Source organism: Sycon ciliatum, chromosome 13, assembly GCF_964019385.1.
Source record: "Sycon ciliatum chromosome 13, ocSycCili1.1, whole genome shotgun sequence".
Classification (NCBI taxonomy): Eukaryota; Metazoa; Porifera; class Calcarea; order Leucosolenida; family Sycettidae; genus Sycon; species Sycon ciliatum.
This window is the reverse complement of record NC_088655.1, coordinates 25,976,448-25,993,271: the sequence shown is the minus strand read 5'-3', so window position 1 is coordinate 25,993,271 and position 16,824 is coordinate 25,976,448. Positions and strand designations below refer to the sequence as shown.

Here is a 16,824-nt window from a genome sequence, read left to right as displayed (position 1 = left end):
ACGTTATGCGGAACCTCTCTATATATAGGATGTAATAAATTTTCTATTTGCATGGATCCTGAGATACGCGTGAAGCATGTAGCTCTATTGGGGTCATTGACTCTTGGTGTCAGGGAAAGACTGCTGGGTCTAATTACCCCGTGTGCTCGTGTCCCCCTTCTTTCTGGACGGCTGGATTGTCAGACCTGCCCGAGCCAGTTTTTCTCCTTGAGACACTGCCACAACCATGCCCAACCTGCTAAGACCACTGCAACAACAGTGGCCGACCTGCTAAATCCACCGCCTCAACAATGCCCAGCCTGCTAAATCCACTGGCACAATATCCGATCTGCTAAGTCCACTGCCAAGACAATGGCGGATCAGCTAAATCCAGTACCACAACAATGCCCGACCTGCTAAATCCACGGACACAACAATACGACCACTAAATCCATTGCCACATCAATCTCGCTATATCCATTGTCACAGCACGAGAACATGCAATAGTACTACACCCCTCAAGGACACAAAGTCAAACTTACCACGCAAAGCGGTGGTAACTAACTTACATAACAATTCGTTAACAATGCAGAAAGAAAGCGCACGACCCTTGCGGGCCGACGATGGGAGTTACATGTACACTACGGGTGGCAAGAGGATGACGCAGACACAGCCGGCAGAGCTGCATGATAGTGCATGCATTGGAGGGTGGTGAAACCTCTCCAGACACACACACACACACACACACACACACACACACACACACACACACACACACACACACACACACACACACACACACACACACACACACACACACAACATCACCATACTGCTGTGCTACATACTCAGACACTATAGAGGCCAGCACTGGGGTGCTGGAAATTGGAAAAGCCATTGCACATATCGTCACAGCGGCAGCACTATGTAATTGATAGCACTGCATAAATAGTTCTCGCGCACATCTGACATCAGCTCCGCAACGGTTACTTGGCGGCAACCGGAGCGGTGTCCGTGACAACAATGCAGACGGGTGTCCGCTGCTGCATTGGAAATGAAAGCGCCGGTCGGGGGGACAGATGCGTAGCACAGCGGGGCGACAGTAGTGCCCGGTGTATGGCGAGTGCTGCTAATGCTGCACTTGTACACACGACGGCAGAAGCAGGATTGAGACTGGAGTGCACACAGCCATGCCGGCAGATCATGTGAACAGCAACAGCCCCGTCACCAGTAGCCGTGACTGGCAGCCAACAGCAGCAGCACCAGCAGCGGTTACTGCTGCTGGTGCTAGCTCGTTTGTTGGTGCTGTTACATAGCCCGCGACATGTCCTGTATGACCGATGGACGGCTGCCCGAGAGGAACTTCGTCTGCTGATACATCTTCAGAGAGATGTCTGTACGGACGCACGTACAGGCACACACACGCAGACACGCACACACACACAAACAAACGGGACACATCCAGATATACAACAAACAAACACACACATGCGCACGCACGCACACACGTGGAACACATCCACAGCACACCCAGGCACGCACGCTTTAGCTCAGTGTTCTGCATTGCAAAACCTTACACAGCAAGTACAAACACTGCAGGGACATTACTGGAGGTACTAGCACCCAAGAGGCAATTATGAAAAAACTCCCATCAAATTGAATGAATGGAGCTTCCAGTTTCGATCCTCACACACACACACGACTATGGCAGGATATAAACTGCACCGCAACTTTTGCCTCCCCGAGAGAGAGAGAGAGAGAGAGAGAGAGAGAGAGAGAGAGAGAGAGAGAGAGAGAGAGAGAGAGAGAGAGAGAGACAGAGAGAGAGACAGAGCGAGGAAAAGAAAAAAAAGAGGCTATGCATCGCAATCACCACATCAAACGGACGTTTTCGTTCATACCTCTGGAAATCCATCTACGGTCGTGGTAGTAGTTGAGTGTGGATGCTACTTCCTTGTCCGTGTATGGCTCCACATGCACATCATAATAGGGACGTGTGAACTCCTCGCCCTGTTTGACAATACGTGAACATACAACACATCATCACATGTTTTGAAAGGATCGGGGAGAACTTCAAACTCAAAAGATCGGCCGGGGACGTGAACCGCCTGAAAAGAGAAAAAATTGCCAACCTGGGGGAGGGGAAAAGACCCAAGTGCCATCAGTATGTGTGGCAGGTGGTGTGAGTTGTGTAGTGGTGGCCTTTGGAGTGAAAAAAACTTGTCAGTGCATTCTTGGTTCGGCTTGGTCTGGTCGCATAGCTCAGATGGTTAGAGCATTGCTCATAAAAAGCAAGGTGCCAAGTTCGAGTCTTGGTAGGGTTTGCATGTTTTCTCTTTTCAGGCGGTTCACTTCCCTCACTGATCCTTCGAACATCACATGTACATAATATACATAACATATTCATAAGGTTGAGGGAGTTGAACACGTGAAAAGTCTGAAGAAATTTACTGCCACCACCAGGACCCTAGCTTATTGCCAGCAATACTCCACTAAGCTATGGTGTAGTCGTCATTCAAGCAGCGGCCGTTCAACGTTTTCTTCAGACTTCGAAACTCGTGCTTCCAGGGAATCCACACAGGCCATCACTACATGTACAGTAAAGTACCGTTGATCCGCCCCCTCTCTAATTCCCGCCCCCTCTCTAATTCCCGCCCCCTCTCTAATTCCCGCCCCCCTGTCGATTTTCTGCCTGTGAAGCGACTTCAGTGTATACAACGAGAATACGATGTTGAACCGACGCATGCACTGCTGTACACAATATTTGCCAGTCCAGGATGAAAATGTGCACAATCCAGCACATCGAGTCTGAACTTCTACGTTGTTGTACATCGTACTGCACTTGACAGCCTTGATCTAATTCCCGCCCCTGCCGAAAACCCAGCTGGGAAGCGATATGGCGTGGGGACGGATCAACGGTACTTTACGGTACATACATAAGCTATCGCAAGCAGCAACTTTCTATTAGAGCCTAGGTTGTCCCAACCACACCACCCACAGCACCACCTCTGCCGTCACCATCGGAGCTGGCCACACCTACACCGCCACTCCCACTACAACCCACAAACACAAGTGCCGCGATCACCAGAAGCAAGTAGGCACACACACACACACACACACGCACACATCAACTTACCACTTCGTTCAGGAACTCCCTGGCATATCCGTTATCATGGTACGACGGGTACTGGTCACGTTTGTAGCCGAGGAAATGACGCAGACCAAGAACGGCCAGACCATTACCCTGCATACAGAAAATAACAACAGGAGCAGCAGCAATGACAACGGTGGCAACAACACCATCAACTAAAATACCACACCAGGGGCATAGCTGGTCCCCCTGTTAGGGGGGGGGTGCACGGCCACATATGTGCAGGGTGGCTGATGCATGACAGCAGGGGCTTAGCTGGCCCCCATTTTAGGGGGGGGGGGGGGGGGGGGGTGCACGGCCATATACTGTAAATATACAAAATTTCGGCACTTCACGATTTTTGACATTTCGGCGGCGATTTATTTTCGGCGTGGGGTAGAGCGACAGATGCTGTGAAAACTTTCGTCGGCGTTTTAATTTAGGCGTTTTGGGTCGGTGCCGAATATAGCCGAAATTAAATACTGTACAAGCAGAAATATTCGTCTGGAATTTAATTTCGTCTTTTTCGTCCAAGGAGCTTTTGGACTAAATTAAATGCCTGACGAATATCGATTCGTTCAGCTTTTCAATGCACTCTTATGATCCATGGACGAAATTTACAACCGGACGAACTCCCTTTCTTTAGAGTTGGACGAAATTATTGACGGACGAAATTTTCTGCTTAGGCCATGGTAAAAAATATCTTTGATTCTCAAGTACGCGCGCATCGATTTTTGGTGGCGCACCGACGATTTTTTTTATTTCTATGCATGCATATGCGTGCATGAAAACGGTCAATGCGAAAGGCATGAATCCGGGAGTAGTAAAATACCGGTATTTTTCTACTCCCCGGCCTGAATAATAAAATAATTATAAATTAATTATGAACCTGTGACGTACACATGTGTGACCCTATCTTTGGAAATAAAAAAATTGTGGGAATTAAAATAAAAAATCGCTCGCTCGCACCGATTTTCACAGGCTCATGACCTGAGAATCAACTTTATTTTTTACCATGGCCTTATACAGTAGCTGCCGAAATTTTGTATATTTACAGTATATGTAGGATGGTTGATGCATGACAGCAGGGGCGTAGCTGGTCCCCCTTTTTGGGGGAGGGGGTGTGTGCACGGCCATATATATGTAGGATGGTTGATGCATGACAGCAGAGGCGTAGCCGGTCCCCCTTTTAGGGGGGTGTATGGCCGCATATGTGTAGGATGGCTGGCGCATGTCTTTCATAGTCAATACGTGCATGCTAAACCTAGGTCGAGATTTTTAGGGGTGTGGTGGGGGAGTGCACGCGTCCCATGCGGGCTTCGCGCCTGGCCACACCAGCAAGAGATCATCTCACATTTCCAGAACCACTGTGACAATCAGTGGCCGGCGGGGCAGTGGGGACCCGCTTGCTTACAACACCAGTCAGAGAAGAGATGAATGTTTGGTCGTGGCCGTATTCAGCCAGCGCAGGAAACCGGAACCACACATTCCCGAAGAGCAAGTGTCAGCTGGCTCCCTTTGAACATACAGTCGACTCCACTTATAACGAACTCGCATAATTATAACGAATTTCGTGAACCATCTGATTATTGCTGAAATGCGCGAACCTTGAGCTACACGTCCACAGCCATCCCCCCCCCCCCCCTCGGTTTTTGTGTGCTATCAGAGAGTTTCATGTTTCTACTCAATCATCAGACGACAATGCTCAGCAGAAATTCAGCCAGAATGCAGTGACACCAGATACAATGTCGGCAGTGAGTGCGTTCGATTTTGCCCACGAATCGATCTTGAATCCACTCATGAATTAACCCTGCCTATTCTCATCACCCCATGTGAATAGGATGAACCGATTACGAACCGATTCCAGGGCTCAGGACATGAAATCGAACGACTTGAATGCACGAGATTCCATTCATGAATCGCATGAATCGATTCATGGGAGTAATCGAACGCACCCACTGAAAGGTAATGACACTCATCGTGACAGCACACAGCACGCTCCAAGCTGGGCAGCCAGCATCTCGGGCAGTGTGGCAAGATGGTCAGCTGAAAAGAGCCACAGCACATGCCACGTTCCAAGCTGGTCAGCCAGCAGCTTCTGCAATGTGAGCACCACAGCAGTAGCAGTGGGGGTGGCGGTGGTAGCAGCCTGAGCACAGTGAGTACAGTGTAAAGAGACGGCTGCTAGCTACACTCACTCACCATGTAGTTGTCGTCGCGAAGCGCACGCATAAAGTGGCGCAAGTGAGAAATCTGAGCAGGTCGGATCTAGACACAAGAAACATCCACACACACACACATACATGAGAGAGAGGAAGAAAGAGAGAGAGAGAGTGAGAGAGAGAGAGAGAGAGAGACACACACACACACACACACACACACGCACGCGCACAGCCCGCCACAGTAACAGAAATCAGAGTAGATAATCATTATCAAGGTAAGCATTTCCGCATTGAAGTGTACCAGCAGGATGTTGAGTCCACAGCTTTGCTTATGCTGACTGGCTTGGAACAGCTAATAATTATGTGATAAGTTTTGAGAAAACCACTCAATGTGAAGCAAGGACCCATCAACAGCATTAGTTCTCGAACCGGAATCACTACCCGCAGTCTCACGGATGTGTCATAGCTGGCAGAGGCAATGGTATGCGTGTGCACACTCGTGCAAAGCTCACTGCAACTCTCACAGCAGAGTGCTCTGATTTCGGTGCCCCGAGCAAACTTAAAAAATGTTGCTCTCACTAGACCGCATGGTAATCGGTTCGGCCAGACCCAGTGTGCTCCGCTGATGAGACCTGACAAGGTCAAGGCAGCCAGCTGTGCGGAGAGTGAGTCAACACAGATCATCTGGATAGTATTGAGCACACGGGCTTGTCATTTTGAGCACTCTGGCAAGGTACGTTCGGGCCTGGTTTAAATCTGGATTTGGAAAATTTATTTTTCATTGCTATCAGGTTCGGCCACATTTTCTCTGTGCTGCGCAGAGGAGTCCCCAAAGGACGAAACAGCATGCTGTCCACACAGATTGAGTATACTGAGCCCTGTGCCAGCACCCATTGGTTCACAGTCACTTACCTCCTGTGACCCAGTGGGATGACGGTAACAACCTTCAAACAGCTGGTTGTACGCATCCATGGCAAACAGGCTCTTGAATCTGAGTGAGTTACAGTGAGAGTGAGTAAGTGAGTGGGAGTGGGAGAGAGAGAGAGAGAGAGAGAGAGAGAGAGAGAGAGAGAGAGAGAGAGAGAGAGAGAGAGAGAGAGAGAGAGAAAGAAAGGGAGAGAGAGAGAGAGAGAGAGAGAGAGAGAGAGAGAGAGAGAGAGAGAGAGAGAGAGAGAGTGGGAGCGAGAGAGAGAGGGAGAGGGAGCGAGAGAGAGGGAGAGAGAAAGAAAGAGAGAGGAAGCATAAAATGGTAAGAAAAAGTACAAATTTCAAGCCCTTTACCAACATCAGGACTCCAGAATTTCACTAGCCAGTTTTCGTCCTTTCTTACCTAATGGAGTACAAGCAACTAGAACCCATGAATTATAATGAATACAATAGCTGCACCATAAGTGTGGTAACCACTAGCGGTAAGTACCTACTTATCGCAGCACAAAATACAGCACAATCCTGTACACTCGAAGGATACACACACACACGCACGCACACACACTTACTTTCTAGTGTGGCTGATTTCCTTCATCACGATACCCATGATGTCTGATGCCAAGGCAGTCTTGTACAGAGCCTACGAGTGATGCAGGAGATACAAACACATTGAGAGAGAGAGTGTGTGTGTGTGAGAGTGAGAGAGAGAGAGAGAGAGAGAGAGAGAGAGAGAGAGAGAAAGTGCGTGTGTGTGTGTGCGCGCACGTGTGTCCATGTGTGTGTGTGTGTGTGTGTGTGTGTGAGAGAGAGAGAGAGAGAGAGAGAGAGAGAGAGAGAGAGAGAGAGTCAGAGATAGTGTGTGGAGGGGGGGGGGGGGGGGGGTAGCAAATATGATGCAGGAAACGACACCTCTTTCTCTCTCCTGAGGCATCCAGCAACTCTGCCCCCCCCCCCCCCCCTCCCAATCGGATGTACAAGTGGATACCAGGGATCACGCTCTGAGTAGAAATGAGCCTCCATCTCTCGCTGCTGTACAAGCACATTCTGCCTTGGGGCACAGAACACTGGTCGGACGATGCAGCACTTTGCTGCCTCATTGCTACACTCGGGGTCAATGATATCGGACTCCTACATCATTCCCTGGCACATCTGGTCACATGGTTGTGCAGGTGGAGGAAAGAGTGGATTGGGGGGGGGGGGGGGGGGGTCTTTTTTCAGATGACAATGAACACAGGACTTAGTGAAAGTCAATGAGTACAGGGCATGAGTCGATCAACGAATGACAATGAGATACAGCACAGCGTTCCTAGGCCGCTTGGCGCACGTGACAACAAGAGACGCCGCGTGCAAATGGACACGGGGCCTAGTGAAAGAGTACAGGGCGTGAGTCGATTGCCAAAGCAAAAGCGGAGCACAGCGCTCCCAGGTGCATGCAGGGCGTACGTGACAACAAGAGACACCGTGCGCTGCAGGACACAGGGGGAATGAGGATGAGAAACAGCAAACGCGGAGCACAGCGCTCCCTGGCCGCCTGGTGCAGGTGGCAGCAAGAGATACCGCCGCGCGCGCTGCAGGACACAATGACTCACTATCTCAATGGCCTTGAGGACCGGTGTGTCAATTTCGACAACGTCCTTCTCACTCAACTGATACGTGCGAGTCAGCTTCACCTGAGGAGACAAACAGCAAGCAAAAGTCAAATACAAGAGAAAGTCAAAAGTTACACACACATACGTCGGTTATCCGGACCCCGAAGTACGGGCACCCTTTGGGCAAGTTTCAGTGGAAATAGTACTACTAGTACTCGTGGGTACTTTTTCTGGAAATAGCTACGTCAAGTTAAATACCTATAGCCTAGTATAGGCAAAGGGAGGAAGGCGTGCTCCCCCCCCCCCCCCCCCCCCCCCACACACACACACCTCAGACATGCCCATCGCGGAAGCGATGATAGCGAACAGCTATGTTAGACATAGCAACTTGTGCTGGGATTACACCATTCAACAGCTTGCAAGGCTGATGAATTGACCGCCACTATTTTTTAGCCTGGTATCCACCACACAGCTGTTTGAAGTCCACACACACACATACACACTCAATTTCCAACGAAGCAGAAAGGAACCTACATCTCCCAGTTTGGAGCCATTGAGTTTGACGAACTGGCCAAGCCATGTAGCAGCATGCTCCGGCATGTCGAAGCGGTCGTCCTTGTAGAAGTTAGCACGCAGCGCTGGATTGTAGTAACGTCCGTGCTTCAGCGTTGTCTGCATCACTACAAGGAAGGAAAGGGATGTGAGGGAGAGAGAGAGAGAGAGAGAGAGAGAGAGAGAGAGAGAGAGAGAGAGAGAGAGAGAGAGAGAGAGAAAGAAGAGAAGAGAAGAGAAGAGAGAGAATTCGGCAGATAAGACACTACTACCCACATAAACAAGATACCTGTAATGAGCGACCGAGTGACAAGACAAACTGAATTTCTCCCACGATTCGCAATTGCACAAGTAGTAGTTTCAAGGAATAATATTGAACTAAGTGATTGCACGAAGACACAATGTTATTAGCACAGGAAGACTCAAGTGAAGGTAAGACTAAGAAAACGGAAGTAAAGACTGCAATAACTGAACTGGGAAACTGACAGACGGATCTATATACGGTACGGTAAGTCTATATCTATATACGGTACGGTAAGTCTAGTTACAACTCCCAGCGCTAGCTAGCGATCTCTAAATGTAAGCAAGGCAGTTACGCATCACTGGCCACTGTGACATAAAGGTTTGTGTAGGAGAAAGTCCGTCTACTACAATACCGACTCACACAAAACAATTAAATTGCACACCGGGCTATTTCTTGTATGCCTGAATTGCTCCAGCAAATATTATCGCTGGCAAGACTGCCATACGTCACCTGACACCCCTCAAAGTTGGAGTAATCAGGTCCAGTTGAACGCCATAATTTCCAAGCAAACGACAACAGATGCTGACTACTGACTATCTGCACACAGGGATCAAGGGATCATCTGCTGAGCATCCATTGAGCGCGGTTGCCTCAGGTTCACAATACTGTCCAGTGCGTACTTAAACACGTAAAAGTACAGTTTCGCTTGTGCCAGGCCACCCCCATGCCTGAGATAGCGGCTTGTGTTTCTTAACAGAATTGCACAAGCGGTTGTAGTGCGGATGTGCACACTTTATTCTCTCTCTCTCTCTCTCTCTCTGTCTGTCTCTCTGTCTCTGTCAGTCTGTCTGTCTCTGTCTGTCTGTCTGTCTCTCTCGCCGTCTGTCTCTCTCTCCGTCTGTCTGTCTCTCTCTGTCTGTCTGTCTGTCTCTCTCGCCGTCTGTCTCTCTCTCCGTCTGTCTGTCTCTCTCTCTCTCTCTCTCTCAATCTCTCAATCTCTCTCTCTCTCTCTCTCTCTCTCTCTCTCTCTCTCTCTCTCTCTCTCTCTCTCTCTCTCTGTGTCTCCCTTCCTCCCTCTCTCTGTGTCTCTGTCTCTATGCCTCTCTGTCTGTGTTTGTCTGTCTGTCCGTCTGCCCCTCTGTCTCCGGTCGCTTAGTAGCCTTACCGTCAGGCAGGTGGAAGATGAGCCAGCCGAGGTCCTGGCACATGTGAACGCAGTGCAGCAGGACGATGGACTTGCCGACACCGCGCGTTCCCGACAGCAGGATCTTGGGATTGCAACCGGCCTCACCGTAACCGGGCGTGTTGTGCACGTGATGTATGGCCTCGGAGATGTCGATGGACGGCTGGCGGATGAGAATGTCAAACGAGCGCATGTCCTTCACCTACGCACGCACAGCAGGAGAACGGAGCGAAGCAAAAGCAGACAACAAACAAGAACGAGGGCAAAGCTTAATATTAAATTACTGTAAAAGCCATTATTCTAACGAGTCGTAAACATAACGATTTCCTAAAATTGACCAGTTTACGTGCACCAAAGGTAACGATTCTCACTCATTCTCAACGCTCACTAGCAACAGTATAAGTATCGACTTCTGTATAACGTGTTGGCGTATACAGTACTTGCTTTTCTAGCAAGTGGCTGTAGCACATTGTTCTCATCCCTGATGGTGCGGTCGTGGGTGATAAATCAAAATAAGATCGATGCCTACTGCGGAGTCGCCAAGCACTAAGTGGTAGACCGCACTAGCAAACTGAGCAAGTTTAGAGCGTTTTTGGTATCTTTATCTATTCTGCTTTTGATCGATTGACGTTCAGGTGCCATTTGCCGAGAATGCTTGGGGGCCACGGCTTCCACTTCCTGCAGAAATGTCTCACCGTGGCTAGTGGGATCAACGAACGACTGGATCACTGACTATCAATTATAAATACCACCCGATTCCAAAACACTCATCGAATTATGATCCCAAGAACCCTCATAGCTTTGTCTTCCGGTATTTTCTGTTTCTGTATTGTCCTGAATGGCACAAGCGAAGTATGCAAACCCACTTACATTGCGAACGTGCAATGCTAATAACGAGGACGGAGTGTTTGACCCAGTGACAGCAAGAAGAAGCAATGGAAAGAGTAGAATCAAGAGTACATAACCCCCAAGAGTGTGCAACTGCCTGCACAACCTCTATGCAGAGCTGCGACGGCAGAACTTCACACTACATAACAAGGCTCAAAAAGGCTACGCTGGCAAACAGTGCAAAGTGATCAGCAAAGAGTTGAACCCAAAGCAGGGTATCTATCATGCACAGGGTGCAGAAAATGCGTACAGGTTTATCACGTGATGTGAAGTTCTACCGTCACAGACCCCATAGCTGGAGTTGCACACTCGTGGGGGTTACGTACTCTTGGTAGAACCAAGAGCACATAGCAAGAGCGTGCAGCTCTACAGCTGGTCTGGTCCACGGAGGTTTTTTTATCGACGTCAACCGTTTTAGAACCCACGGCGCATGCCGCATAAAGCACGCCGCACACAGCAGGCGCCGGGTGCGAACCTTCGCCGCGAGCTCGAGCTTTCGCCGTTTCAAAACAAAACGTGCATGGGGCTAGTCCACCGCCACCACCACCATCTGCAATATAATACTCACTTGTTCCGCAAACTTCGGTGGCAGTTCGTCAGAAAACAGATCCTCCGCTTCCTTCATGGGAACATTGTAGTAAAGACCGACGTGTTCCGACGTGTGAAGTGACTGTTGGTAAGAACAGTAACACAGAGACAGAACAAAGTAAAGGAAAAGGGATGGATGAGAGGAAGGAACACACACACTATGGATAGTGTGACTGTGTGACGCCACTGTAAGAACACGACGACACGGTGTGTGTGTTTTTGTTTTGTTTCTTTTATTTGAATTCGTTTAGAGCACAGGCAATTCTGCCTTCTCACCAGAGGAAAAACCTCCGGTTTCTGCTAAGAACGAATATGTGTGTGTGTGTGTGTGTGTGTGTGTGTATGTGTGTGTGTGTGTGTGTGTGTGTGTGTGTGTGTGTGTGTGTGTGTGTGTGTGTGTGTGTGTGTGTGTGTGTGAATAGTGAATAGTGAATAGCTGAATAGTGGCGGTCAATTCTTCAGCCTTGCAAGCTGTTGAATGGTGCAATCCCAGCACAAGCTGCTATGGCTTCTGCTGTATCATCGCTATCATCGCCTCCGGCGATGGGCGTCCAATGGTCCAATGGTGTGTGTGTGTGTGTGTCACTGTGTGTGTGTGTGTGTGTGTGTGTGTGTGTGTGTGTGTGTGTGTGCGTGTGCGTGTGTGGACCTACAGCAGACTGTTCATCTGGTTTGTGAGTCCTTTTCCATCAATATGGCAGCTTGTTTTGATTTCCTTTTTTCAATTCATTCTGCTGTACTTCTTGTTTTGTTTTGCGCCACTGCCCCTCACCTTGCGCTCAGTTCTCTGAGTGGAGGGCGGCGTGACCCCACCGTGGTAGCTGATTGATAGATAGATAGATAGTGTGTGCGCGCCATGTGCAATCGTCTCCGGCCGGCTGTGCCAAAGCCTAGAGTGTTCATTTGCGGCTGTGGCAGGGACTTCCGTCGGCCCAACGATCTAACTCGCCACAGGAAATACTGCAACTCATGATGCTATCATTGCACGGAGCAATGGGCATCCAAAGGTCCAAAGGTGTGCGCGTGTGTGTGTGCGTGCGCACACGTCATTGCACTCGTGGCTGTGCACGCGTGTCCACGTGCATGCAACTGGCAAGAACGGAGGTAAAACGTGCAAACACGACCAGATGCTACCCCAAAACATGCCACCGTAGACAGGCAATCGGGTAAGGTAACTCAATTCAAAGTTTCAAACACCTGATGCTGCCAGACTTACAGGCTTCACAACGTCAGTCTTGAACGGCTCTTGAAGCATATCGTTGATCTTGGACCGAAGCTCAGCGCCGGCCACGTCGAGCTCCTCGGGTGTCAAGAGTCGCTCCTCTGTCACCTGGGCCTGGTCGATGTTGCGGCGAGACGTGGCCACGTGCTCCGGCGGCGGAAAGCGATTGCCCTTGCCACCGCCGCGGAGGCCGGCGGGGCTGACGCAGGCGCCGTACCAGTGGCGCAGGCCGAGCTGCTTGCGCAGCTGCTGCCGCAGCGGCTTCATGGCGTGGCGCAGCTGCCGAAACTCGTTGCCGTACGCCACGTCGGTCGGCTGAGAGCTGTAGAGGTGCTGCAGGCGGTCAACCTTGCGGTGCAGCTGCTGGCGCAGCGCCGACAAGTGCTCGGCACGCGCCGTAAACGTCTTCTGCGGCACGTAGTGCTTTACGCCGTCCGCGTCTCGGTATATCGGAGAAACGTCGTCCAGTGGTGGCGTCTCCTCCGCGTACCGATCGAGTTCTTTCCAATGGTCGACGGGAATGGGCGGTGTGCCTGAAATGCGGTCCCACAGTGATGGGGTGCGCGGCTTGAAGACGCGATCCATGGGAATGTCCACCTTCAGCGGGTTGTTGTCTTCCAGAGCCTTCACCTTGATGGTATCGTCATCCTGCTTCGGCTGCTGGCCTTGCTGTTGCGCTGCGGCTCCCCACAGCGAGTCCTGCTGCTGTTGCTGATCGGCAGGCTGCTGCCAGAGCTGCTGCTGTTGCTGCTGAGCTTCCTGCATCGGCTGCATCCATTGCTCTTGTGCTGACACCTGGGCAGCGGCAGCAGCCGCCAGCTGCTGCTGTTGCTGCCACTGGTCGTGCGGCGCTTGCTGTTGTTGCTGCCACTGATCGTGTGGTGTTTGCGACTGCTGCTGTTGCTGCTGCTGCCACATGTCTTGCTGGGCAGAAGCTTGCCACTGCTGCTGGTCACCGTGAATACTGGTCTGCCATTGATCGTGCACGGGCTGCTGCTGCTGCTGAATGCTGCCCTGCCACTCGTCGTGCTGCGGCTGCTCCGAGTGGACGTTGACTTGCCACTGGCCCTCGCCCTCGGGCACCTGCCACGCGGCACCACCACCGCCGCCGCTCTGCTCTTGCTGGTACTGTGCCTCGCCGGACGCGGACGACGTGGCGAAGGCGCCCTGCTGCGACGCGGACGCATCCGCGGCGTCCTCGCCGGCCAGGCCCTGGCCACCGCCCACGATGTCGGTGAACCATGGATTGGAGGTGTCGGACACGACCGGCGCATCGCTGTCCTGCATCAGGTCTTGAAAGCGGTCGCTGCTGCCGGCCGACGATAGGAAATTGGGCTGCACCGCGCCTGGCTGAGACCAGGCACTGCTGCTCCCGCTGGTGCCTGCGTCGGCATTGCTCACGGCAGCAGCCGGTACATCGGCGGTGCTGCTGGCCGCCTTGCCTTCAACATTATTGCTGCTGCTGCTGGCAGCTGGTGTAGCATCAGTCGGGCTCCCGGTCTTCGCCTTTGCAAACAGCGAGTCTAGACCGGTGAGCTTCTCTGCACAATGCGCACACCATACGCACACAGCCAGAAACACAAATGCATGAAAACACACACAGACATAGGATTCGTGTTAACAAACTATGAAGGAGGGGGGGGGGGGGGGGAAATTGGGGGGATGCAATGAGGATAGCTTCCTTTTTTTTCTTTTCATCTCCCTCAAACTAATGATTTTTTCATGGTTCGTGTCAGATCCAGTCAGACTGGGGTTTCTGCATCCATAGGAACGCCGCCAGCATCAAGGATCAAGGATGAAGATGTAGATGCATCTCCTAAAGGAGTTTGACATGTCCGGGGGGGGGGGGGGGGGGGGGGGGAGGAGGAGAGAAGGATGGAGCAATAATACTCTGATCGTATCACATTAGACCTGGTGCAAACACGCAATGGATTCTTCGCCACAAACATGGAGTGAGACAAACAATTTTCAACCACTAACTTACTCCCAACGATCTGACCAAACTTCACAGTTTACAGAGGGCTGAACACAAACGATAGCTTGAAACCTGTAGCATGTCCCCCGCATATAAGTGTGTGTGTGTGTGTGTGTGTGTGTGTGTGGTGTGTGTGTGTGTGGTGTGTGTGTGTGTGGTGTGTGTGTTGTGTGTTGTGTGTGTGTGTGGTGTGTGTGTGTGTGTGTGTGTGGTGTGTGTGTGTGTGTGTGGTGTGTGTGTTGCGTGCGTGTGTGGTGTGGTGTGTGTGCGCGTGAGAGAGAGAGTGTGTATGTATGTGTGCGTGAGAGAGAGAGAGCGTGTGTGTGCATGTGCGTGTGTGTACATGTATGTGTGCGTGTGTGTGTGCGTGCGTGTATGTGTACGTGCGTGTATGTGTGTGCATATACATTTCCAATTTCAAATATTTCCAACACAATTTGAACAAATGCTCAGCAAATAAAATAAATTTGTTAGCCCGCAAATACATGCATAGCACACGTGCATCGCTAGATAAAATAATTGAAGAAGGAACCGGACACGACATTTAAAACTTTCTTCCACAATTCGACAGCAATGGAAATTGAAAAGATTTTTTACAAATTGATCGCAATTCAAAAATTACTTACTCCCACCATCCTCACTGGAGAGAGCCCGCGACCCCTATAAACAACACCAAACCCAGAGATAAATTTGAATGATTCTAACTTGCCAAAGTACAGCTACGGGCAGTGAGGACATACTTGAGCGAGAAGAAGGGTTCGACGGGCAATCGTCAACGCCATTTCTGCAGGGTGACGAGCCTCGGAGGCAGAACCGTCAAAAGGTAGGCACGCATGCGTGCATATTAGTATTATTACAGTACTTGGAGCTACATAGCTACAGCTACAAGCTGCAAGAAATGCCGAGAGTTGTAAAAATACGACTCACGCTCATACTGCACTGCGCGGCGGCAGATGCGCCAAAAGTCGGTCGCCAACCCGATCTCGGCGAAGTGTAAACTATTACTAAGTCTTGTACAAGTACTGTAGTATTACTAGTAGCAAGACTCATAAACATTGTACTCTTGGCAGTCTCGCTTGTAGGCGGGTCCTACAAAGTACAAACCCATCACTCGGCATCAGGCAAGGCTTGCAGCTTGCATACCACCCCCCCCCCCCCACGGACATACACTATTCATGGCAGATCATCATCACTAGTGACCAGGTGACTACATGTACCACCAAGGCAAGAGTACATAAACCGGTTATGTACTCTTGGTACCACTGAAGACGCAAGACTGAACCCCCTGCCCTGGCGATTTGATGGTACATGTATCAGTTTTAAAATTATTATTTTGGTACCAAGAGTAACAACCCCCCAGTAGGGGTACATGACATGGCCCGGCGAGGGGGTTACCATGGTTTTATGTAACATGCGCAGGAGTCTTACAAACCCCTGTTCGTAGACCCGGGTGCTCGAATGAGACACAGGGTACCAAAACAGAAACAGCTTGAAATTGTACCTAAACTTATTCCGATTTCGTTTAGTTTTCACAAATAATTGAAATACCATCAACATACGGCCCGCTAACGGTATGCCAAATTTCAGCTCTGCCCGGTAAACGGTTTTTGAAATACTCGCGACCCACTTTTTGTTGGGTCCTTGGCTTGATTCGAGGATGTGGGTCTACCGTACGGTGCTGCCAAAGACCTGCTGAATCTGGGGCTCCCCGGTAGTACATTGGGTACATTGGGTACATTGGCAGGCGAAGCGCCAGCACCCCAAATCAAGACTTTTTTATTTTCCGTGGCGGGAAATCGAGCTTTTCCAGGTATCTACAGCCTGTAGAAATTCAACGCTGAGAATTTCCAACTATTGTCCGGCTTTGGCCCTCTGCCACCGACCTATCCTTTGAAGGAGAATGCTGAAACCAGTTGGTTGCTCTTCAGTAGTTCTTTCTCTATCGTACACATATTTTTGTATGTCGACACATGCTGTGTGCGACGACGTAGACACTTCTCAACACTTGAGTGACTTGAATTTGGCCATGATGACCGAATGTCATTGGACCGTGGAGTCGAGTAGAGGGCTCAGGCTCGATCGGCACAACGGGTACGTATAGCACAAGGGTAGGGCTAATGATATATCAAGTTGTTTGCTGTGCACAACCTTGGGGCGGAATTCGGCACGAAATTCTCTGCTCGCCAACTGTTGAGTATACCATGCAATACGTAGGTTTAAACTCATGTTGCAGTGCTATCACGGTTGCAACCCTCTTTCAAATGTTGACATAGCCAACAACCACATAATCCATATCAAATCTTGCCCCTTGTTTTCTTTCTAAGTGTGAAAAATAGAAATAATACCAGTCCTAATCATTGGAAAATGCAAATCACGGTCTATTAT

At 50.3% G+C, this 16,824-nt stretch overlaps 1 protein-coding gene across 1 annotated transcript; it reads right to left on the bottom strand.

Moving 5' to 3' along the window:
* Nucleotides 1-511: 511 nt before the first annotated feature.
* On the bottom strand, nucleotides 512-15,273 carry LOC135830001 (uncharacterized). Its single transcript, XM_065342390.1, has 13 exons — nucleotides 15,180-15,273; nucleotides 15,066-15,099; nucleotides 12,459-14,005; nucleotides 11,223-11,324; nucleotides 9,749-9,968; nucleotides 8,322-8,467; nucleotides 7,788-7,868; nucleotides 6,768-6,838; nucleotides 6,184-6,262; nucleotides 5,312-5,377; nucleotides 3,116-3,223; nucleotides 1,881-1,989; nucleotides 512-1,373 (listed from the first exon to the last, which is right to left on the bottom strand). Exons 1-13 carry the CDS (start codon nucleotides 15,219-15,221, stop codon nucleotides 1,288-1,290), a joined length of 2,691 nt encoding a protein of 896 aa, XP_065198462.1. The 5' UTR covers nucleotides 15,222-15,273; the 3' UTR covers nucleotides 512-1,287.
* Between the last annotated feature and the right edge of the window lie 1,551 nt (nucleotides 15,274-16,824).